Genomic DNA, 23,523 nt, shown 5'->3' with positions numbered 1-23,523 from the left:
GGATTTGAAGTTAAACAATCAAGAATCAGGTGAAGTCCAGGCTTTCATCTGTAATCCAGAGGGCTGAACGCATTTGAGCCATCTTTATCTACCCAAGTGTAATTGGACAAATTAGAGGAATAATTATAGTGTATAATGTTCAGTTGTAGTACTTTGTTAAGAAACCTTTGCCAAAACAATGACAGTCTGAAGCCCATGGATATAACCAAATGCAGTAAACTAAATGCTTCACTGCAGCTGTCATCAATTATGGTTTGCTCTTGAGTCTTTCTGCCTTTTTCCTTCAGAAATTGATGCTCAATCAGGGTGAGATTAGAAGATTTACACGGCCACTACTGAATATCCCATTTCTTTACTCTTTATTCAGAATCACCTGGGCCTTGTGCAACATGCTTTGGCTCCCTCAACATCTGTGCTGTGTAGCAGCGTCCAATCAGCAGCTGCATTTAGCTGAATATGAGCAGAAACCATACACTTCACAGTTAATCCAGCTATTTCTGTTGCATTATCAATGATCACTACTACCTTAGTGCATTGAGAAGCTATGCCTACCCATGCCATCACTTGTCTCCACTGTGTTTTGAGGATAATGTTGTATTTGCTGGGTTAACATCCAATCCAAGCCTTCTCCTTTCATTCTTTCCCCACCCTACCTCACACCCATCAAGGTTGATCTCAAGTTCATCTGGCTGACATTTTCTATTCCAAAGCTGATTTTCTGATATTTTCTAGTTGAGTGTATTGTAGCCTTTCTACTCTTGAGGTTTATGAAACATTTTCCACAGATCTACTACTACTTCTCATGAGAAACTGTCTTAACATCACATGTAGGATAACAAAACTCCTGAAAAGGGGCAAACCAGTTTTGCATTAGCCGCCCGCCCAAATTTAATATGACACCGATAAGAACATGGTCAGAAATAATAAAGGTATGCCTACTATGTCTCTATTTAAGGAACCTCAGCTTGTGCAAATCAAAGGCTAAGGTTCCTGCAGTGTTGTTTGTAGCAAGCAGTATCTGCAAACTTGGAAAAGATGAGAAAATAATGATAGACAGACCTAATAAAACAGGCCACTGCCAAAAAAGAGGAATTTTTGGGCCTTCAGTTAGCTTGGAATGTGTACCCTGTGGAAGGTAATATCTCTGGACCAGCACACAGATAATTTATCCCATGAACAATATTTAACAAAGGATGAGAAAAACAAAACACTTAGACAGTTCAAACTGTTTGTGCCTTTGTAGTTGAAAAGCAATCGAGCAATGAAAAGAACTGAAACTTACAAGTTTAACATACAAAAGTCTGGACAAAACCTAAAAGTTAAAAACAAAAGTCCTGAGCTCCAGTCATGACACAAACGTTCACTTGGATTTCTGCTTCTGCTTCTGGTACCAATCGGGAACTTCTTTATTTGTCTGCAAATGAAAATAAAAGAAAGGAATAATATGAAAAGTGAAAGAGCGGTGTTAAGATACTCTCATCTATTTGACTTTCTCATGACTCATGGCTGCATACTACAACATATCCTCAGTTAGCCAGCTTCACTGAAAAACTTCCATTTCACTAAATGATTTTTTTTTTAAACTATTCATCCTTTCATTTCTATTGCTTTGTCGTAACATGTGTCTAAGCACGTTCACATGGTGTGACTCATAAAAAGGGTGGTGCTACAACAGTCACTTACAAACACAGTGGGTTTGGGTTTGTTTGGTGATTCTTCTTCTGCTGTCCTGTTGAGACGTTTGGACTGCTGTATTTTTCCCAATCCAGAAGTCCTGATGCCAGTTTTATCTGTTTCCAACAGGTTTAGAGCGTCTGCCTGTCTGGACCGCATGCTGATCAGGACCTGCTTCATCATGACTAACTCCTGGAAAAGCGCACAGTCCATAAAAGAAAATAGAGGAAACAAGAGTAAAACAATAAATGAAGGAGTGTATGAGAAATTACTGGGAGTGTAGAGTCCAAAAGGCCACAGATTCCACCTATATAATCATTTGATTTAAAAAAAAAAAAAATGTAATTCTTCTCTTTTATCTTTATTAATATTTTGTGAAACATTTGCTTTCAAGAATTCAGGTCGAAGAAACCAAACACAGTCCAACAATGGGACGACTTGCACTAAGGGTCTGCGGGGATGGCAGCAGCGGCAACAGCAGCAGGGCAGAGAGGGGGGACTCTCGGCCATTTCACGGTTCTATTTATCACCTCTGAGGACATGAGCCCTGGCATCTCGCACACACGCACGAGCACACACGCACACACAAGAACACACACACACACGCTAGTGGCATCCCAAATAGCCAAGCTGAGGAACAGCTGTCTATGACAGGGCACATACTTCATACAGCAAACGGCCTGCTTGGGAACATACTCCTGCGTGTACGCGCACACGTGCTTACAATCATTAAGACACTGCACTAAATTCTCCGGTGTGAAGATCAATGTTAAATTAATCAGCAGCTATTACTCATAACTGATTAATACCGCTAACTTTCAGACAAAAATACCAAACGTTTTGTTTTTAGGTTAAAAAAAGGTTTGGATTATCTGATTAAATTATAATTAGGTTTGTGTTCATTTATCTGCTTATTTAAAGAAAACTTGAGCTCTAGGATATTATAAAGGAAAATCCCTAAATATTTACTAAAGACTGTTGGGGCCATAATTAAAGAGACATAAATTTTTATATGTGTTGTTCCACTGAAGCATGGATTAACAGGTACGGTACCCACATGGAGCAAAATGCACTCAGACAATACAGTGGACGTCGCAGCTAGCACAGCTGCAAAACCTCATCACCGAAAACTAGATCTGCAGTCATTAGTCATTAAATTCATGCAAACTGGGAAGCATTATAACAAGAATAAATGTAATCTCTTTAGTTTTTAAAATCATACATTGCCAAAAAAAACCCCCAAAACTCTGAGGTTTAAGTCATGAGCTTGTAGGAGAAAGAAAAAACGAAATTGTGTCTTATCCCTGCAGCTGATGATGTAATCAAATTACAGCCTGCTTTACAATCTGGTTTAGCTACAAGTAAACTCTTGTGATTTGAGCTCAGAATTGCCACATTTCTGTCTGCACTTCAGAAGGAAACAACACGCTGTGCTGGAAGAGGTGACTCCTGTTTGAGGGTTTTACTGTTTACGTCAGTTGTGTGATGAAGTGGATCCAAAACTCTGAACCCGAGAAACCAACCAGCGTGGTTTCTTTCTTTCTTTCCTTTTTTTTCCAGGTTTCTCACTTTTCATTTTGTGACCTTACTTTCAGAGAATACTCTGGCTTTTTTATGTTTACAGTGATGTGTTATTGAAATATCACTGTAGCTTATAATTAAGCCCCCTGGAGTCTATTTGTGTGGGGTTTAAAAAAAAAAAAGCTCCAACAAAACCTCCATACAACCACTGATATATAATATAAATAGCAATGTAGCTTTTCAAATAAATTTACCACCCACTCAGTTTACGAATAGTTTATATCTTGATATAATCAGAAAGCATTCAGCAAATTGATTGCTAACAATCACATAAACACTAAACAAAACAAAACCAGTAACCAACACTGTCCCTTTGTGTACCTCTTGATGGTTGAGAAGTCGCTCCAGATCAGCAGCCATGTTGTTTTTCACCTGTTCCAGAGCGGTCCGCTCTTTCCTCAGAGAACTGAGGTCATATTCAAACACAGACAGAGAGATCAGATCTTGAGTTAATACAAAAAGTACACTTAATATTTATTCAGTAAGTATTCTAGTAAAATATTAACATGTCTTGAATAAAAATATTTAAAAACTGTAGAAACGGTAATATTAATGTTCTTTATGAACCAGATTTCCACTGCGAATTAGTGTGTTTTCATTTTTTTATTGCTCTTTAGCGTCAGGTCAGGAGATGGGACACACAGGATCAGATGTGAAGGTGTGGTATGCATTGTAATTTGAATGTTCATTCATTTGTGTATGCAAAAATAAACAAAAAGCCTGCCATTTGGCCTAAAAAGCCAGAATGTTCTCAGCACTGAGAATACAAACAGGCTAAATAAGATTATCAATGGGCAGTAAATTCAAAACACGCAAGCGATGACTCTGAAAAGTATTTCTATCTCGCTACAGTACAGTTCAAATGTTCTTTCCTGAGGCTCCGAGACATACAAGCAGAGGCTTGTAATGGAGGTGGTTTAAGGCAAATCACCATGCAAATCTTCAAATAACAGATAGCGTCCCCACTGTTCACTGAAGACTGGGGGGAAAAAAATAAAGATTTAAACGTCTCATAAGCAGTGATAAGCCAATTTCAGGCGCAAGAATTTGGAATATCAGCAAACTGTTAAACTACTGAAAAAAACCCCGCACACATTTATGCAGATAAAAGCAACAGGACTTCAGTGCATCATGTAAAATTCTCCTGAGCTGTGCATCTGCTGCCAAACAGGTTAACCTTGCAGACCCACAGAGAAAACTTTAATGTTTCCGACAGGGAAAGTCTGACAGCATTTTTCTTAACCTTTTTTTTTAAACCCTTCTTGTTCCTGCACCAGGTGAGCGCTCCGTGGTAGCGCACAGCAAGAGAAAACCTGCAGTCTGTCAATTTGCATCTTTGCCAGGCTAAAATAGAGAGGGCACAACAGCAATTTAGGTCATTGCCAGGAACCTGTAAATGTACTCATGTGGGGACTTACATGCACGCATGCAGGTTTGCACAGACATAATGGGCTAGGTGTGAAAGGGACAAAAGATGAGACTGGGAGATAATGATAAAGAAGAGATAAACCAAGGGTGGGGAGGTATGGGCTCCCTATTGTATCAAGTGATTTACAAGATACAAAGTTTAACCAAACAAATTAGCAAAGGAGACTTTCCAAGAAGGAGAGACGGCTGAACAACCTTCAGTTGAAAAGGTCATGAACGACTGTTTTTTTTTTTTTTTAATGCAGTATGCAGCATGTGTACCTGACATCGCCCTCAAGTGAGGTGACACGCTCCTTCAGTACGCTGATCTGTGCATCCCTTTGTCTCACCGTCTCAATCAAGTAACTATAAGGTTGCTGCGTCTGCTGTAACAGCTGGTTGGCGGCCAACAACTGTGGAAAAAAACAAAGTATGTGTTGACCTGAGCAGTTAGAGAGCAATTACTTCACCTATGTAATGTTTAGGTTGACTTGTGTTGACTTGTGAGACCCAGGGTTTCATGGGTCTGTCAAACTGTTATCTCCGGCATTTTTCAAAGATTGAACTACAGAAATGAGAAAAATGTGTTTTCACATCACATGGCTAATAACAAAGTGCTCAAAGATGCAATTTAAAACAGGTTCTTTGCTAAGTTGTCTGCTATGTGTAGACACAACACTAGCTCATTCCTTAAGTTAGGTGCCTTTATAATGCTTGAATGATTCATAGGCCAGTGTTAAGTGGCTTAAACAAAAACATTCCCCTGGAAATGGTCAGGCACAATGACTTGACGGAAAAAGAGTGAAAAAAAAACAAACTTTAAAAGACCTTCAAATAACTAGTAGTAAAGACCAATTTTTTTTTTTTTAAATTTTTTAAAAAGAAGAAAAATTACAAGAACGTCTGACTGCTTGGAAGCAAAATATAAAGAAATCAGCAGTGCCGCAGTACAGTGCACAGTAATTGATAAACTAATGTCACACCAGTTAAGTAATTCTCTTTAGAAACTGGTTTTACACGTAGTTCATATTATAAAATAATATCAACTAAAATATTGGCAAATATTTCTGAATGATGCAAGAACTACAGTCATGGGATCTCTGATCTCATCAGGAGAAACTTGCAGTACCATAAAAGTGAGTTTTTATGAAGGCATATCTAAACTCCAAGCTTTTTGTTAAAAAAAAAAAAACCATAACATATCCATCAGTTGGTATCGTTCCTAAAATCTGCTGAACACTAGATTAAGTTTGGGTGTTAAACATTAAACCGCTTTTACAACTGGCCAGTAGTGAGTAGTACTGGGTGGAGGCTAAGGACAATCGTTAGTTAGTCAGGGCATTTGTGTGGGTGGTTTAGCAGTTAACACCCTGGGCCTTTCTAGTGAAAAGGAAGTATATTTTTTTTCTTCTTCTTTTCTTGTATACTCAGTGAATCATGAGTTATTCCAGATGAATGCCATTTGATCACAGCTGACAGTTGAATGGTTGGCTTATTTAAATCCTGCCCACTCTGGCTTGCACAACCTCTCCTCTCATCGAGTTTATAATAATGAGTGAGGAGAAGGAAAAAAAAAGAAGAAAAGAAAGGAAAACACAAGCACATTTGGCTGACAGAGCTATCAGGCTTATAATTACAAATCTTTCTGGATAAAAATTTCCCATTAGTGCACGAGTGGTAGACACGTGACTTTACATACACACTTGTATACAGAGAGAATTCACAGAATTCACACACCCAAACTTAAAGCTTCAGTGTTGCACACTCATACACATAGTCTGCCAAACGCAACAAAAGCTCAATGGCTGTCATGGTTTTTGGCAATACTTTCCACTGTATCAACAATGTTTGACAGGTATTATGATTAACTTCACATTCTTCTCATACAAAGTCTGCAATGCATGCTGTTTGTTTTTAAACAACATGTCATTTTCGTCATTTGACTTCAAACGTGGAATCTGACAGTTTCATTGTTAAATGTTGACAGAAGATTCAGAAAAAAAGCAGGGGACCATCACAATGTGTCCCTTAGTGGGTTGGATGATACTCACTACTGTGCAAAAGTTTGGCCCTGAGGATGATATAAAAGAAACAATACCATGAATAAAGTCTTACACAACTACGCAGTAGTTAAGAAGAAAATAAAAATAATAATACAAATGTAATATGTATTACGCACATTTTCCAATTCGCACTAGTGAAAATCCTCCTAAGCGCACTTGTGCATAATTTTTACAGACACATGGCACGTCTTCCAGGAAAACTTGCCACGCCACTTCTGAGGACTTAACCTGTGGCAGGTGCTTCTTTCTCTTTACGCAAATTCAGCGCTATTGAGATCAGGATTCACCGTTACGGATATATTTGTGGTCACTGTCATGCTTACCCTTGTGAAGTACCTAAAACTTTGGCTTAGTACAGCGCACACGCACACTCTGGTTTTCCATTCTTTAAGACGTGGCCTAATGTCACGGCTCCAATGGCAGCCTTTCAGAGAGAAGTGATTTTACCACAGTCGTGACAATGTGAGGAGGTAAACAGAGGAGATGAGAGAGGAGTCATCAAGGTTGGGCTTTGTAATGACTTTCTTTTGTTACAAGGGGAAAATAAGAGGGAATACGTAAATCATTGTGACTTTGACAGAAAAAGTGGAATAAATTTAATCAGAGTCGCTGTAGGAGTTTTGTCAAGGCAGGAAAACAAGTGTTTGCAGGTACTGACTTGAAATGCTTTGAAGTTTGTTTTCCTTAGAAATTAACAAGTACCAGTCTCATATTAATGATGTTCTCCAGGGAATTTGATATTGTTTCAGGTGTTTACCTCTTCGGATATCTGCCCCGTCTGCGACTTGTGACTTTCCAACTCTCTCCTCAGTGATGTATTCTGCCTCTCGAGCTGCAGCACCCTGCGTGCCAAGTGAACGCTGCACAACAGCCACATAAAGTTATGGGAATTTCAATCAACAAGATTACACTAGTGTGTATTTACACAATGCATCTTCTAGAGTCTGCTGCTAGGCAATGAGATTAATTTAGCCTTTTGGCTGCACATGCTGGAGATAAAAATCAAATAAAAGACTTTAAGTGGAAACATGCCCAGATGTTCTAGCTTGGTGTTTCTAAGGAATAACTGTTAAATAACTGTTTAGTTCACGAAGCAAAAGACACCGTGTGGGTGACCGCCAAGGAAGAAAGCCATCCTGTGGAGTTTTGTGAACAAAGATGCACGATATGTGTCACATTTAAAGCATACACAGCAAATTGTTTACCATTATTGCAACATGAAGGGCAAAATTCAAAATCAAATACAAAGGAAAAGAATATATGACAATATAAATGATTCATCTCTTTAAACATTCAAAATATGTTTTGCAAATCTTATGCAGGATGCAAAACCTTAAAAAAACCAACATTTTTGTTGCATCCTTTGCTTAAAATGCAGTGAAGTGCTTCATGTACTATACCTCTGTTTTAGTCTTCTTTTGGCCGTTGTAGGAACATTTGCCCCATAGCCATATGAGAACAAAACCCTCTCTGCCTCTTCTTCATTCTCAACTGGCAAGAGATAATAGTACAACTGGAATTAGAGTATGTCTGTGGGGCTATTAAGATAAACAGGTACAAACATGTGGTTTGTTTTCTTTTCCTGCTAAGCTCAGGCATTTATCAATCAAAAGATAAAACTGTATTAAGATTTTGTTGCCATCTTTCTATGTCAATCTCCCATCTTACCCAAATAAGATTATTATGTAATTTGTATTACACACATTTTCCAATGTTAGGTTCCAGTTGAGTGCATTTGTTTGCTTTTGTCTGTCTGATCTCACAGATATGTGTTTAAAGTAGTTGTTTGGACAGAGCTAATGCATACTCTTACTTTCGGCAGCTTGCATGGTGACCTGGTCCAACTCTTGCTCGAGCTTTTCATACGTTTGCAGGCGAGACGCCTGCTCAGCGTTCTGAGTATGCAGCTCTGCTACCCGCCTCTCTGAGGAAGTCTGTAGCCTGTAAAACTCCTGAGTGAGGAGCTTAGCAGCAGGAGGAGAGACAGAGAGAGAGACAATAATGTTCAAAACTATTGTTCTTAGTTGGACGTTAACACCTTTGTTTCCAAATTATGTCCGCAGAGTTATAGTTTGTCAAGATCAGCTTTTTCCAAAATGATAAAAGTTATCTCACTTCAGTTATGTTTTGCTGTAAAATGAGGTTGTCAAACATGCCAACACTATCAGTAAATCCCGTCATAAACCTGCCACGTATGACCTGTGCAACTGCCACAAGAGTTCAGTCGAGTCCCCACGAGTTGTGCTTATTGATAGACTCATTCAGACTGATGGCAACATGTGGGCAATATGTTTGCATTTATGAATCAGACAGCAATTATTTGCAAACCTTTAACGTTCTCTTTGAGTGTGACTGCAGTCACTCCATTGCAGACTACCACTGTTTGCAGAAAGGTTGCCAGTTAGGTGACTTGTGATCAAATGTGATTGTGAGTATGCAACTCCCTCAAGCTCTGGGCAACCATTTAGTCACTCAGTCACAGAATGTGAAAACATTCAATACAATTACCAGGCAGGCTGCTGTCCTATTTTTTTCTCCTATTTTCACTCGTGTGACTGAGCCATTAGCTTGCTCTGGATTAGGAGGTAGCTTTGTCAAGCTATCCCAGTGTGGGATGGTTTTTTGATGGAGGCGATTTAATATAAATTTTAATCTAAGTATTAAAACTCATGATATGAGCCCTCTTGTTTCTAGTATTCCCAGAGTATTTAAAATAATTTAATATAATATTGATATTTGGTCTCTCTGTATAGCTACAAAAATCACCATGCAAAATATCCCAATACTTTTTATTGATTTATTTATTTTTCCCCACCACCCCAAATTAACATAGTAGCAAAGAACTATTTGCTACATAAAGATAAAATGGTTAATACATGTTAAGGTAACCCTGGACACACACAAGGCTTTGAAATCTTTTGATACTGCCAAGTTTATAGAGACTGAAAGAAAATGTAAAATGCTACGCCTCAGCCTCCTAGTAGAGACACCTATCGTATAAATTTGAGGCGATTTTCCAAAAGGTTGACCTCTGATCTTGACCCTGAGTTCAAGTTCATTGAGATGAGAAGTCACCTCGTTTCTGAGTTAACTTGAGTGTTTAAACCGCCCGCCTCCCCAGCAAGGTTACGACAATACCCCATCAAGCTTTTACAGCTGAGGGGTAAGAATTTCCTGAATTGGATGAGTGCTTTTTTGCTTTTGCTTATTTTGCTTCTTGTCTATGCTGTTCTGCCAAACTCAGTTTGATGCTCATACTACCATATAGTACCATTAGAGCTGTACCATGGGAGTTCACAGACAAATACAGACCAAGAAGAGCATTTGCATTATATATGCAGCACAGTCCAATAAACAGTCAAGTGCTGTTAATAAGTAAATTATTAAGTCAAGTGCTAATAAGTACATTTTCACCATAATCCCTATCCTAAGTGTCCTCCATGGAGTTCTAAGCATTGTGTATCTTTTGAAGTTTGCTGCACAATCGAGCCTATATTTTACTTGTAGGTTTCATATATGGTTGCAGGCAGAAATTCATCGTAACGACAGGCTTGTAGGGAACAAGTACATTTACATATTTGACACACTTACGTGTTTCAGACTATGAAACAAATTTTAGTATTTGAAAAAGACAGCCAGTTTTTAAATGACAATGTCATTTGTTACAGAAAAACAGCCATCCAAACCTAACCTAATAACTGGCTGTGCCTTCCTTGGAAGCAAGAATTGCAGTAACTTGGAAAGTGTCTTACACATTGCTGTGCAGGAATTTTGGCCCACGCTTCTTTCAGAAATTTTAATTCAGCCAAACAGGTGGGTTTTCATGCATGAATGGCCTGCTTAAGGTCATTCCAAGGCATCTCAATTGGATTTAAATTTGCGCTTTTGACTAGGTCACTCCAAAAAACTTCATTTTGCTTTGTTTTGTAGCCAGGTGGTAGAGAGCTTCATGGTTCCACCAGTTGGCCATCACACTACACCACCACAACCATGTTTGACTGTTTGCATGATGTTCCTTTTATGAAATGCTGTGTTATTTGTGTTATGAGACACAAATCTTCCAGAAAGTTCCACTTTCCCCTCGTAAGTCCATAGAATATTCCTAAAAGTCTTCATCAACAGATCATCAAGATGTTTTTGGGCAAATATGAAATGAGTCTTTGTGTTCTTTTTGGTCGACAGTAGTTTTCTCCCATGGCCATTTTTCCCAGTCTCTTTCTTACTGTCGAATCACGAACGCTGACCCTAACTGAGACACATGAGGTCCGCAGTTCTTTTGCGTCCTCCTGGATGAGTCATTGATGCACTCTTAGTGTATTTGGTAGGACGGCCACTCCTGGGAAAGTTCTCTGCTTGTAATTAATAGCTCTCACCATGGTTCACTGAAGTTCGAAAGCCTTGCCTTGGAAATTGGTTTTTAATCTTTTCCAGACTGAAAGATGACAATGACATTGTTTCTCATCTCTTCTTGAGCTTTTTTAGATGGTGGCATGTGATTTCTTGATTCAAGAGGTCTGGCAGTAATCAGGCCTGGGTGTGGCCAGTGAAATTAAACTTAGCTTTCCAAAAAAATGTGACAGTTAATTAATAACTTAAAATGGCAGGACAATAATTTTTTCAGATAGGGCCAGGTACGTTTAACTCTTTTCCCCCGACTAAATAAAATCATAATTTAAAAACTACATTTTGTATTTACTTGGGTTATCTTTGTTTAAAATAAAATTTGTTTGAGGATCTGAAACATGTAAGTGTGACAAAGACGCAATGTGCAATGCAAAAAGAGGAAGCTAGGAACTATTTGACACTTGTCTTTTTAAATCACAGTACACTTTTCTGGGAAGTTGTGGAGAAGTACCTAAACATTATCTATATACTGAAGCCGCAGGTCAATATTGTTATCGTTCAGATTAAACATAGATTGCCTGCATTTACATTCCCCTCTGAGTGTGTCTCTCCACCATGCCTCAGTTCATGTGCAGATGCATAATGAAACATGCTCAAATACAGCTTATAAGATAATGACAAGATAAATAAGATAATGGCTAGATAGTGATTAACTAATAAAAGAGAAGACGGCGTAATTACAGGACTGATAAATACCTTAAAGGGATAATGAAAATTTTAAACTGATTTTTCCCATTTGATTTAATCAACGGCGAACTACAAAGCGTTACACTGACTTTTAATCAGAATGAATGTTCCACCATCGTAATCCAATGATGGTTAATGGAGTAATATCTTGAGACGTAGGGTATATTTTTGTTCCCATTACATACATGATTACATAAACTTTGTTTTTTGGATTAACTTATTAGAAATTGTGTCCTTTTAGTATTTTTCCTTTTCAACATTTACTCTAAAAATTGATCAGGAGAAAGGAAAGATCAGACAGAGACAAAAAGCAAGCCTTGCAATCACAGCGTTAATTAAAAAAAAAAATATATATATTAAGCATTTTTCTCCTTTTGTGAACACGTGATGTGATGAGAGGTGCATCCAGACATCAAGGACTAATTGCACTTAGTGTACTTCTTTCATAAGTGCGCTTGATTCATTGGACACAAATAAAAATGAAGCCACTGGAGCGATTTATGAAGACGGATAGCCGTGTTAATTTTTGAGGACTATGGACGGACTTGATTTTAGGCTTCAGTTGTGCATATTCGGTTGTAATAATAACATAGTATGTTTGTGGGCAACGTTTCTCCTGTTTTTGCCAAACAGATCATTTTTGACTGACTGATAATTAGGAGTAGACTAGAAGCACCAACTTTGTTATCAAAGAAGTGTTCAAGGTGACAATCAGACTAAGGTAATCTTGAATTAAATAAGAAGAGTGAGAGAATTTTTAAGTTGTGTGCTACTCTCTGTAATGAATGCTCCACAGACCTCAGCAGGATGCACTGAACCTCCTTTTAAAAATTTTAGGAGAAATCTAATTACTTATAAGAATAACTCTGAACAACCTGTAACATTAACTCAAGCAGAAAGTAAAACAAACACACTAGTAACCGGGTATCCCATCATTTTATGTCTGAGTACCTCTAGTTTCTTCTGGTGTTTCTCACACTCCAGCTGACACTGAGCTAGGGCTTTAGCCGTCTCATCCTTGACCATATTAGCACGCTCAGCTTCAAAAGAGTGCAGCTTGGCCTGGTTGGATAGTTCTGCCACCCGGCTGTCTGTACCCAGCTGGAGCTGACGGAACCTAGAGTAAGAAAAGATGGAGATAAAGTCACACACCTCACTAGATATTAAAGATAATTGTTGGGTTTTTTTGTTGTTGTTTTTTTAAATGTTACAACATGTTTTGGTACAGAGAGACTATGTGGACTAGATAATAAAGGAGCACAGTGTGCTTCTCACACAGAAGGTAAACTCAGCTGTAGGCCGGTGGTTGAGCTCAGGCATGCCCGGTGGTTTTAAACAAATGCTGCAACTTCTTCCGTAACAGGGACTCAGTTACATTTTGCGGTAAATGTCTTAAAAGCATGTTCCTTTGGGAACTGGCAAAGAAGCCGTCAGTTGGTATACTTTAAATCCCCATTGTACACTATTGTGAAATGAAGTTCAATTTGCACCTACACTGCTACACAAAGTCATCAAGCAGGAAGTTTCCTTGTTACAGTGCACCATTTCTTCAGTTGTGCTTGCAGCAGTTTTTGGTTTTGTTCCATCTACAGTGATTAAGTTGGCACCAGTAAAAGGTTTTTTCATTTAAACTAACCGATTAGACAAGAACAAAGAGACTGAAAGTTCCCTGCAGTTAATGTCAGATATAGAATATAAAGACGGAGGTGCTTTTATTTTTATTTTGATCCAATTTTCTATGCATGTAAATGCAAAGACATAACAAACTGGTTGGTTATTTTAATCTTTCCAGTCATTTATCAGGCTGAAACACAGCAACTGGATCCTGATGAATTGAGCAGCATGTGTAAGACTGTTAGATGAGTAAGAAAAATAATTTGAAGATACCACTTTCCGCTCAAGAGAAATTATAAACTCAATTTTTTCGTGACTAATTAAAAAAGGTCAACAATTTTTCTGCAGCCTTTAAAGTACAACACGAGCAGACAACAGTTTCAAGCTCACTTCTCCTCCCTAGGCAGTTTTCGAGCGTGCACACACAGACCCCATCAAGTCGTGGAGGTTGGTTGGATAATATTAATAACTCTCGATTACAGCTGACCTGATAAGATTTCATCATCCATAGTGCGCAGGCCTGAGCTATGTGCTCACAGTGATAGACGTGTACACATGGTGGACATTTTATTCCTTCTTTTATTCATTGTGGCCGCAATATGGAAGCAAAGAAGTAAAAATTTCTTTGGAAAACAATGCTACCCTTCTGGAAGGCTGTCATTAGCTGTGTTTATTCTTGTGCTTTTAAATGGCAAATTTATGACTGTAGCAAATAAGAGTACGTGACACTCAAGTTTCCCAAGGCAGCGTTGCTGCAGCAAAGTCTGTCAGGAACGCTGACAGACTTGTGTTGTTATGCTCAACACTTTGCCTTTGTTTTGGACAATCGGATCGCTAAGGTTCAAGCTGGCCCTCTAGGCTTAAATTAACTGACGCCATTTCAGGCTTCTCACCCTCATTCTTTGCCCCAAAAATAGGGGCATGCGTGGGGTTAGGGGTTAAGGGCTTGAGGCTAGCATCTGTCATTGCTGGCTTGCGATGTGATGTAGAGAGGGAATGTGATCGCTGTAGAGAGAGTCCAAGGGAGAGTGAAGTGACTTTGTGCATGTGTGTGTATGGAAAGACTAACAGCTGGTGGTTTGGATGTAGAGAAATGCATGGCATGTAGTAGTAACCCAGGATTGGGACACTACTACTACTACTGCTGCTGCTGCTGCTGCTGTTGTGTAAGTGGCTCTGTTTGTCTGTTGCAGAGACACTTAAAGTGAAAAAAAATAAAGATTTATGACATGAGAAATGAGAATTCTTGATGGTGCAAAAAGAAATTTCTCCACGTAAATAATTGTTACTTTTAAAATGTGGTTTCAAAAGGGAGTCTTGAGAAATCAGGTGCAAAGACACATACCATGTGACTAATGACACAAGTATGTACACAGCAGAAATAAGGCACAACCCACTAGGACAACTGAAATGCTACCTCCAATAAAAAAAGAAATCTTAGACCTTAAGTATTTATGTGCTGGTGTGTGCATCAGGGCTCACAATATTTCTATAGCAATTTTCATGCAATTTTTAAAACTTCTTACAAGGCTGTGGCCCAGAGGCACCTTTCCAGGCTATACCGAGATGGCCTCTGTGGCCTGGAGCAGAGATAGAGACTAGCTGGTCAGACAGTAATCACTCAGAAGGAGGGTGGAAAAGGAAAAAAAATAGAAAAACAGCTTCATTTTTTTTAAAAACCTACAAAATCTGAAAAAACCCACATAGTTTAAACATTAAAAGGCAACAAAACTTGATTACTAAACTCACTTTCTCTTAATAGCAATTTCAAAATCTCATCTTATTTCCTCAGCAAATATCGTCAGTGCCATCAAATAATCTGTGCTTCATTTTGCTTTTTACCTGTGCTGTTTCACCTTTTACAGGCCAAGATACTGGCTGCTTAGGACCTCTTGTTATAAAGTAAACTGACTTCCGAGCAACCTTTTGATCTCTCAGCTACAGCGAAGCCTTCATGTGATCTTTAGTAAGAGATGGTAAACAACAGCCACCAAAGTCCTGCCGCGCCCACAACATTTGCTAATGACAGGCGGCCAGTGGCTCGCATATCAGCGTCAAAGCAAGTACAAGCTCACAGCTTTAAGGAAACAGAAGAAACACAATGAGAACTTAATCTTTAAAAAAGCACAGCAATCAAGCTGGCTTTATTAATCAAACTAGTTTGGCTTCTTTGACTAGCCTTCCACACACACACACACACACACACACACACAAAATACAATGAATTATGCAAATGGATTCCAAACATTTCATGGTTAACAACGACAACAAAGAGTCGTTCCAGATGCCCTCAGTTACCCTCAGGTGGAGTTTCTTAAGTAGCCAGCATTGGAAGCTGTTAACCACAGAGACATTTTCCAAGACGCTACCTGTCACATTAACCCAGTGGTTCCCAAAGTGTGGGGCCCGCCCCCTAGGGGGGGCGCAGAGCTATTGCAGGGGGGGCGCGGTATGAAAAGGGAAAAAAAAACAAAAACAAAAACAACGCTTGGACACTGCTAGCACGGGGCGCCCACACAAACGCAAAGCAGGAGATGAAGCATCGCTGAATATGTTTCCAAACCAACTTCATTCTAAGCCAAAGACTAGAAAATATGGTGAAGCATATCTTCCCTTTGGCTTCACCTGCACAAGTGCTGAGGTAGGTCTCCCTGCAGAATTAGTTTTCCCTGCATCGGGAGCAGCGCTGGGCTGTTCAAATCACGGACAAACAGTATCCCACAGTTGTTTATGTTTTTGAACCCATTTTGTAGAGGGTTTTTTTGAAAAATGTATTGATAGCAATGTTGAACATTATTACACAGGAAAAAAAACAACTACATGTAAAATAATTACACCGTGATGCCTCTGCCTTTCTAAATGCAGGGACAGTAATGGCCTGTATATGTAAGCCTGTAAAACCTGAAGATAGTCAGATTAACAGTAACAGTATTTTGTCTCTATCTGCCATTCTGCAATTCATCTCATGTAAACAATAACGTGGCGCACAGTGTGACGTGAAAAAGGCACATACCTTTGATATTGCGTGACGAACTCTGTATTCCTTGTCCACACGTAAACGCAAAAAAAAGGAGTTTTAAAAAATCTCCGTTCTCGGTGATTCGATACGCCGTTTACATGTGCCCGAAACAGCTGCGCGTTCAAAAATACCCGTGTAGGTGCGGACTGAGCGTAAAAGAGTTGGTAGTTTATTTTCTTACTACCTGTAATTTATTGCAGATTATTTGTATTTGCTTAATTGTTTAATAAATGTTTGAGGTGTGAAATAAACCGCAATGGAGCAAAATATGGGTGGTGTGGTTGAAGGATGTGTTTGTGCGTGTGCGTGCCGCGAACATTTTTCTTGTTAAACAAGGGGGGCCCAGCAAAAAAAGTTTGGGAACCACTGCATTAACCAACAAAAACAGATTTTAGTAGTCTAAAGTATGTAAACGTGTGACCAAGTGCTTTTTTTCACTTTCACATGTGGTATTTTCAATTGTAACTAAGAATTTGTACTCATTATATCGCTGCTTGCACAAATTAAAATTTAGATATTTATTCTAAAACTACCAGTTTTCATGTTATTTAAAGCCTCCCATTTTGAACCGCATTACAAATCTAGTTTACAAATAAAAGAAAAGAAGTTACCCCTAACATGCATTTAACAAGGCATAGACAGTCCCATTTGCCCACTTTGTTTTTTAGCTCTCTCTCTTTGTTTTTTAATCAAATTAAGACTGAGAGAATTTTATTAATAATCAATAAAATAACTCTCACTTATCTTCTTGGCTAGAAATGAACTAAAGGGAGACTTCTGACTTCTGTGTATGACATGGAGTGACAGAAGGAAAAAAAACAACAACAAAAAAAACATGTCAGTGTTGCGCTTTAAGCATGTGACAAATGATAAAACTCACTGCTCCAGCAGTTGGTCATATCTGGACTGGGCGTCTCTCTCGGCAGCCACTGCTCGGTCTCTCTCCAGCACCGCACCGTCTCTGGCCTCGCGCAAGTTCCTGATCAAACACACACACACGCACACACACACGCACACAGTTGAAAGACACTCTCATCCCTGTGGAAAGCAATGATTTTAATCATTCAAAGATATGCTGCTATCTTCTTAGTTTTTGAGGTACTGTTACATTGTAACAGCTCTTTCTTCTCTTAAATATCTGTGTAGGCACAAGTAAACACAATAACAGACAAATGTTATGTTACTTTACTGACCTTTTTTTGAACATGTAAATATAAAGAAAAGAAAAGAAACATCGAGTTGACACGAATAAGTATATAATCACACAACTTACATACTCAAAAAGGATCAGGGTGAAGTTTACTGTGAAATTTGCTTTACTCTACATTAGATAAGTGATAAAAAATAAGACCAAGTGTAGTGGGTGCACAATTAATCTACTTTTTGCTGTTTTCTAATTCACCACAAGTAGCTCTGCATATTTTAAGAATGCAAATTTTTATGCTTGATGCCCTTCTTGTATCTCCTCCTCCTCCCGGGGATCTTTTGCTTTTTAGGTGAATTTGTAAACCACAACATCATTGAGTCACCAGTCTCTTCCCTAATGCAATGCTTCAATTTGTAATTATAAACCACTCAATGACTCTTAATGAGTAATGATTAATGTGTGACTTCACTTGGTTTAAACAGCACCCCTGATATTAACAGTTTTCAGCAGTTATACTAAAAGACGCTGATACCTGTTTTCCCTCTCATACATCTCCCTGGAGGTTCTCTGCAGGTTGCCTATCTCCTGACTTGTTTTCAGCCTGATGTTCTCCAACTCCTCTCTTAATTTGCTCTCATATTCTGACTTGTAGTGGTCTCTGTAGGGAAAAGAAGATTTAAAAAAAAATGTTTTTTTAAATGAACAGAGCATTATACGCAGAAGATTTCATGTGGGTGAGGTCATAAGAACTGAGATCAGAATACAGCTGGCAGATACTACGTATCATCATCTAATTTTTATTGACTATTATAATACTTGCACAGCTTACTTCTTCCATATCAAAGCACTAGAATAGTGGCTTCTTATGAGAAGCATAAAAGAACAAAAACAGCAAAGCCGAACCTGGATGCTACATATTTTTCATAGGTGTCTTCCCTGGCTTTTTTAGCGTCTTCTAATTGTACCTGGACAAAAAAAGAGAAAGAAAAGTGAAAGCAAATCAGATGGGGACTTCTTGTGTTACTATAACCATTTTGCTGATGAACTGTCTGAACCTGTAATCTCTCCAGGCGGTCTTCTTCATGTGCACAGCGAACACTGAGTTCCATGTTCTGCCTGTGCAGGTACTCCTTGTCCTTCTGCAGGAGTGTCACTGATTGTTGCAATGTCGCCACCTGGAGGACACAAAGAAAGAATACATTTAAAAAACAAACAAAAACTATTAGCACAGAACCATGAAAGAAAGATTTAGTGGGTATTACAAGGAAAAATATGTGTGATGCACCTCTTTGCTGAGTGTGTCCCTTTCTCTGGTCACTGCAGCGTGAGACAAGTCTACGGTCTCATATCTCCTCTTTAACTCCTTCAGCTCTGCTTCAAAGTTGTCGCGCTCTCTATAAAACAACATCAGGAGTGGACATAAATTTAAACTTACAAGTCCAAAATTTAAATATAAAGGTAAGTTTAAATTCACCATCTTCTATTTGTTGTTTCCTGAGGGGAAAATGGTTTGGAGCTTGCTGTTTCCAGTTTATTAGATAATATCATAGTGAAACGCTGCTCTTTGAAACATTACATAATATTAGAGTAATTAAAATGATAGCAAACAAAAACTGACGGCTGGTTTTCCTTTTTTAAATAAAACATAAAGGCACCGGGCGACCTACTTTTCCACCACATCTATTACAGACATGCTGTTACGCCAGACAGTCCATTAAGTGTTTCAACACCAGTATCAAATGTTACAATGTAATGGTTTTCAAAGGATCTGAGTCACAGTAGTCAAAATTATAATGCGTTTTTTCATTACTATTATAGAAGAAAAAGCAGCGGGCTGCTCTTAAATCTACAATACAGTTCTGCATTTTTCCCCCATGTACTGTTTAAAAATTGTGTTTCTGGGACAAGGACAGAGGCTAAAATATGTACTGTGGCCTTCATAAGAAATATAGAAAGCTCATAAGCTGCCTTCTGATTAGCAAATGTCACACAAGCAAACACACACCGTTTGATGTTTGGGTAGTTCTCTCTGCGGTAGTCGCCATCTTGGATCTGCTGTTTGGTGTCAGCCAGTTCTAAGGTCAATCTCTGGCTCCTCATCTCCAGCTCTGTACGCAACCGCCGCTCTTCCTCATAGCTCTTTGAGGACACATGCACAGAAAAGACAATACTGATAATACAAGAAGCACCTTATCTATTACTATTATTATTATTAGTAGTAGTAGTATTATCATCATCATTATTAGCATTATTATTATTAGATGCGATAAAAATACTTTTTCCCTCCCCAGACACATTCCTGCATTCAGCACGAGGTGATGCGCAATTTTACAGCCGGACATCTCCAAATCACAAACCGAAACTGTGCCAATAAAATAAGGCATCCGAAAGAAATACTAGTAAAGTAAAGTACTAGTAAAGTAAAATCACCTGTCACACAGCAATGTTTAGATGCCCTGTGGCATCTTCATCTTAAAGCATCTCTTGCCAAGAAGAGAATTAGGACAGGATGTTTTCCACAGTTTTCCCATTCTCAGATGTTCCGAACACAAGGAAATAGTCTGCTTTTAAGGACTGTTAGTACTCTGTGTGGGTTATACAAGCATGCTGTTTGGATAGTGTACATGTGGAAGCACACACGATATCCACTCACTAATGCTGTACAGAAGTATTACCTGTGCTATTCACAATCTGTAACAAAGCAACAGCACTATGGAACCTTCTGGTTAAATACCAGCATGTCTGGTCCAACTGTGTCAGGCATTTGTGTTCTTACATTCACCTCCTTAGGGTGAAAACTGCTTAGCCAACATCCCTCCAGCAGCCCGAGTCTGAATTCATGACATTTTTTTTGGCATATTATAACCCTGCTGTCACCACGACGCAGCATTTTCTCATCATTGTGTCATGCATGCCTACGGGGTGTCTGGTAGTTGTACTGACTGTACTGTTTTTGTTTAACTCACACCAATATCATTCTCAACACTGCAGGTTTTAACATGACCATTGAAAAGTCGCTACGATTGATGCTTTTAGCACATCTTGACCATCTGCGATCTTTGTGTTTACATTTTCTAAACAAGTGACTCAAAGTCTGAGTGTTTCAAGTACCAGTATGTTTCTTTAAACATAACAAAAGAAAATAAAGACAACAAAGAACATGTGTTTGATATGCTACGCAAACAGTTATGTGAACACTTTGCACAAGCGCTGCTATAATGTCAAAATACATGAATGCTGTTAAGATAAGAGAGCAACAGACCTACAGAGCTGTGTTGTGAGGTTGGGTTTGTGTGTTTTACCTCAATCAGTGTCTTCATCTTGGTTCTGTGCATATCCAGCTCTTCTGTCACACTGCTGTTCTTCACACTAAGCTCAATCAGCTGGTCTCGCAGAGGAGTCACTACCTCATAGAAACGCATCTAGGGACACAGCACAAAGAAAAAGTCACCTTGTTTCTTGATTGCTTTATATGTTGTCCTTTCTAATGACCAGTAGAAGACCTCCTCATACTCACAGCTACATATTCCTGTATAGATATTTTGTCCTCAGGAAGACCACGAAGTTCCTGGTATCTGTCCTGAGAGAGGTCCAGATCCCTGAGAGACCTCCGCAGTTCTCCAGCTTTCTCACACAGCTGTCGGTTAGTCTCCTCCAGCTGCTGCTGCCTGAGCAGGATGGCCTCCATCTCCTGCTTACGCAGAGCCTGCTGCTTCCTGGTGATGACAGGCTTTGTTAACAAAGTTCACATTTGACCTCAGCAGCTAAATGATGGGACGGAGGGTATATGTACTTTTATTAGGTAAAAATTCCATTACAGTGCACTATAGAAGCTCTGTTTATGCATGTTAAAGCACACATAATTGTGTACTTCAACATGCATAACACGCATGTCCTCTTTCACTGCATCCATCAATCTTCTCTGTGGTATTCCTGTTTTCCTCCTGGCCGGCATCTCCATAAGCCCCTAACCTCTGTTGGGTCTGTCTAGCACAGGCCCACCGCTGGAACGAGACAATTTAACTACACAAAAGCATTGAACACCAAGTAGGCAAAGTTCGTTGTGTTACTCATGCATGAGGGAGACCTGCCTGGAGCCAAGTGTTGTTGCACCACTTGACCTCCGTCAGACTCTCAGCCAGGTTCCTCATAGCACTCCTTTAATTGTGGGTACATGAATATGCATAGGTTCATTAACATATGACATCTTACATAGGTATACATGTGAACAAAGAATACCTTGTGTGTGTGTGTGTGTGTGTGTGTGTGTGTGTGTGTGTGTGTGTGTATCTCTAGGGTCAAGCCGTCCATTTAAACAAAAGGCACTTAGACTAAAACACGTTTATCCTACCATAAAACAATAAGACAAGGTACGACCTCTCCCATGTTCCTGGAATGTGGGGGTGAATACCAGAATGCTCTGGAATGCACACAAAGCCTTTTACAGCCTACTGAAGATCTAATACACCTCTAAGCATATATGGTTAAATATTTCTAAGCATAAATGGCAATCACAATACAAAAACCTAACAACCTCCAATCCCAGATCCAACAGGATTAGAAATGAGTACATGAGAGAGATGGCTCAGATTAAGCAGTTTGGATACAAAGTTACAAAGGCAAGGTTGACATGGTTTGGACATGTGCAGTGCACCGATAACTGATATAACTGATATAAATATCCGATATATCAATTATCAATCACTGGACATTTTGTATCAATTATCCATGCACTGCACGTGTCCGAACAATGTCAACCTTGCCTTGTTGGAAATACTGCTCAACAGCCTGAGCTGTGTATGAACTTCCCCCCAAACATGACATTGATGCTACAAAGGGCACAGGGCAGACACAACATTTTGTGTGATGTAATACAATGAGATATGGGGGCAGGGGCCACGTCTATAAGAGTGCTGCTTTACATGCGCACTTTTTAACCCTAGTTTAAGTCTTTATGTCTCGGAAAATATAACTAGTCATGAAACCCCTGCACTGGTCGTGTCCTTTCTCACCTGTTCTCCTCCTGAGTAAGTTTCAGCTGGTTGTCCAGTCTTAGGACCAACACTTGTTTCTGATGCAAGGTGTCATTCAGCCTCTCCTCCAACTCCTCAATCTGAAACACCAGATATTTTATTATAGACGCTTGAATTCAATCACAAAACTATTACTGCAACAATGATGCTGCAGTACCAGGTCGTTTTTCTCCTAACCAGGGGATAAGTTACACCCAGATATCTACATAAACACTGTCCCCATTTCCCACCCCAAGTCTACCTTTGACATATGATCGGCCTTCATGTTGTCTATGATGAGATTCTTCTGAGATAGCTCGATTTTAAGCAGCTGGACGTTGTGCAGCAGCTCCTTCCTCTCGATCAGCTGGCGGGTCACCTTCTGGGAGCCGTTCCGCTGCTCGTCGGACGAGGAGACATCCTCGGTGGTGGGCACGGTCGTCTCCAAGCTGATGTCCTCAGACTCTAGGTCCAAAGAGCTGGAGACGTTGGCTGCAGTCGGCTTGAGATGTTGCTTCTTCGGAGGCATTTTGTATCGTTTTGAATCCTGATTCTGACTCCTCGGTACCTCTCTGGCTAAACCGCTAAACACTGGCAACCAGCGTTAAATAAAGAGGACATGAACTTCATGCTGAATTGCAGTGACACCCCGGACTCAAAAAGGGAAGCCACAGAATTGTTTTTGTTTTCAAGGGTCCCGCTCTGAGCTGCCTGCTAGCCGCCACCGGCTCGACTTCTATGTGGGTTCAGCTACAGCGCCCTCTGTAGTAATAACCGTAAAGTGCAATCGCCACATAGTTCTCTGTACGTGATAATAACGATACACCGTCGTGCAGTACCCCCTCCTAACACGGGGGTCGCTATAACAATGACAGCGACAAATAATTCCACTGTTTCCTCTAAGAATTTGTTTTC

The 23,523-nt window shown here is 39.5% G+C and overlaps 1 protein-coding gene across 1 annotated transcript; it reads right to left on the bottom strand.

Moving 5' to 3' along the window:
- Positions 1 to 342: 342 nt before the first annotated feature.
- pibf1 (progesterone immunomodulatory binding factor 1) lies at positions 343 to 23,430 on the bottom strand. The gene is made up of 18 exons (XM_003438399.5): positions 22,871 to 23,430; positions 22,609 to 22,709; positions 21,114 to 21,312; positions 20,899 to 21,018; positions 19,602 to 19,735; positions 18,882 to 18,990; positions 18,652 to 18,771; positions 18,500 to 18,561; positions 18,129 to 18,254; positions 17,330 to 17,428; positions 12,768 to 12,933; positions 8,539 to 8,689; positions 8,126 to 8,216; positions 7,483 to 7,585; positions 4,945 to 5,075; positions 3,577 to 3,661; positions 1,684 to 1,866; positions 343 to 1,414 (listed from the first exon to the last, which is right to left on the bottom strand). The coding sequence occupies exons 1-18, from the start codon at positions 23,135 to 23,137 to the stop codon at positions 1,361 to 1,363; spliced, it is 2,301 nt and encodes a 766-aa protein (XP_003438447.1). The 5' UTR covers positions 23,138 to 23,430; the 3' UTR covers positions 343 to 1,360.
- Between the last annotated feature and the right edge of the window lie 93 nt (positions 23,431 to 23,523).

This window comes from Oreochromis niloticus, linkage group LG13, assembly GCF_001858045.2.
Source record: "Oreochromis niloticus isolate F11D_XX linkage group LG13, O_niloticus_UMD_NMBU, whole genome shotgun sequence".
Lineage (NCBI taxonomy): Eukaryota > Metazoa > Chordata > Actinopteri > Cichliformes > Cichlidae > Oreochromis > Oreochromis niloticus.
The sequence above is the reverse complement of the archived record's forward strand: the minus strand, read 5'-3'. Positions and strand labels throughout refer to the sequence as shown.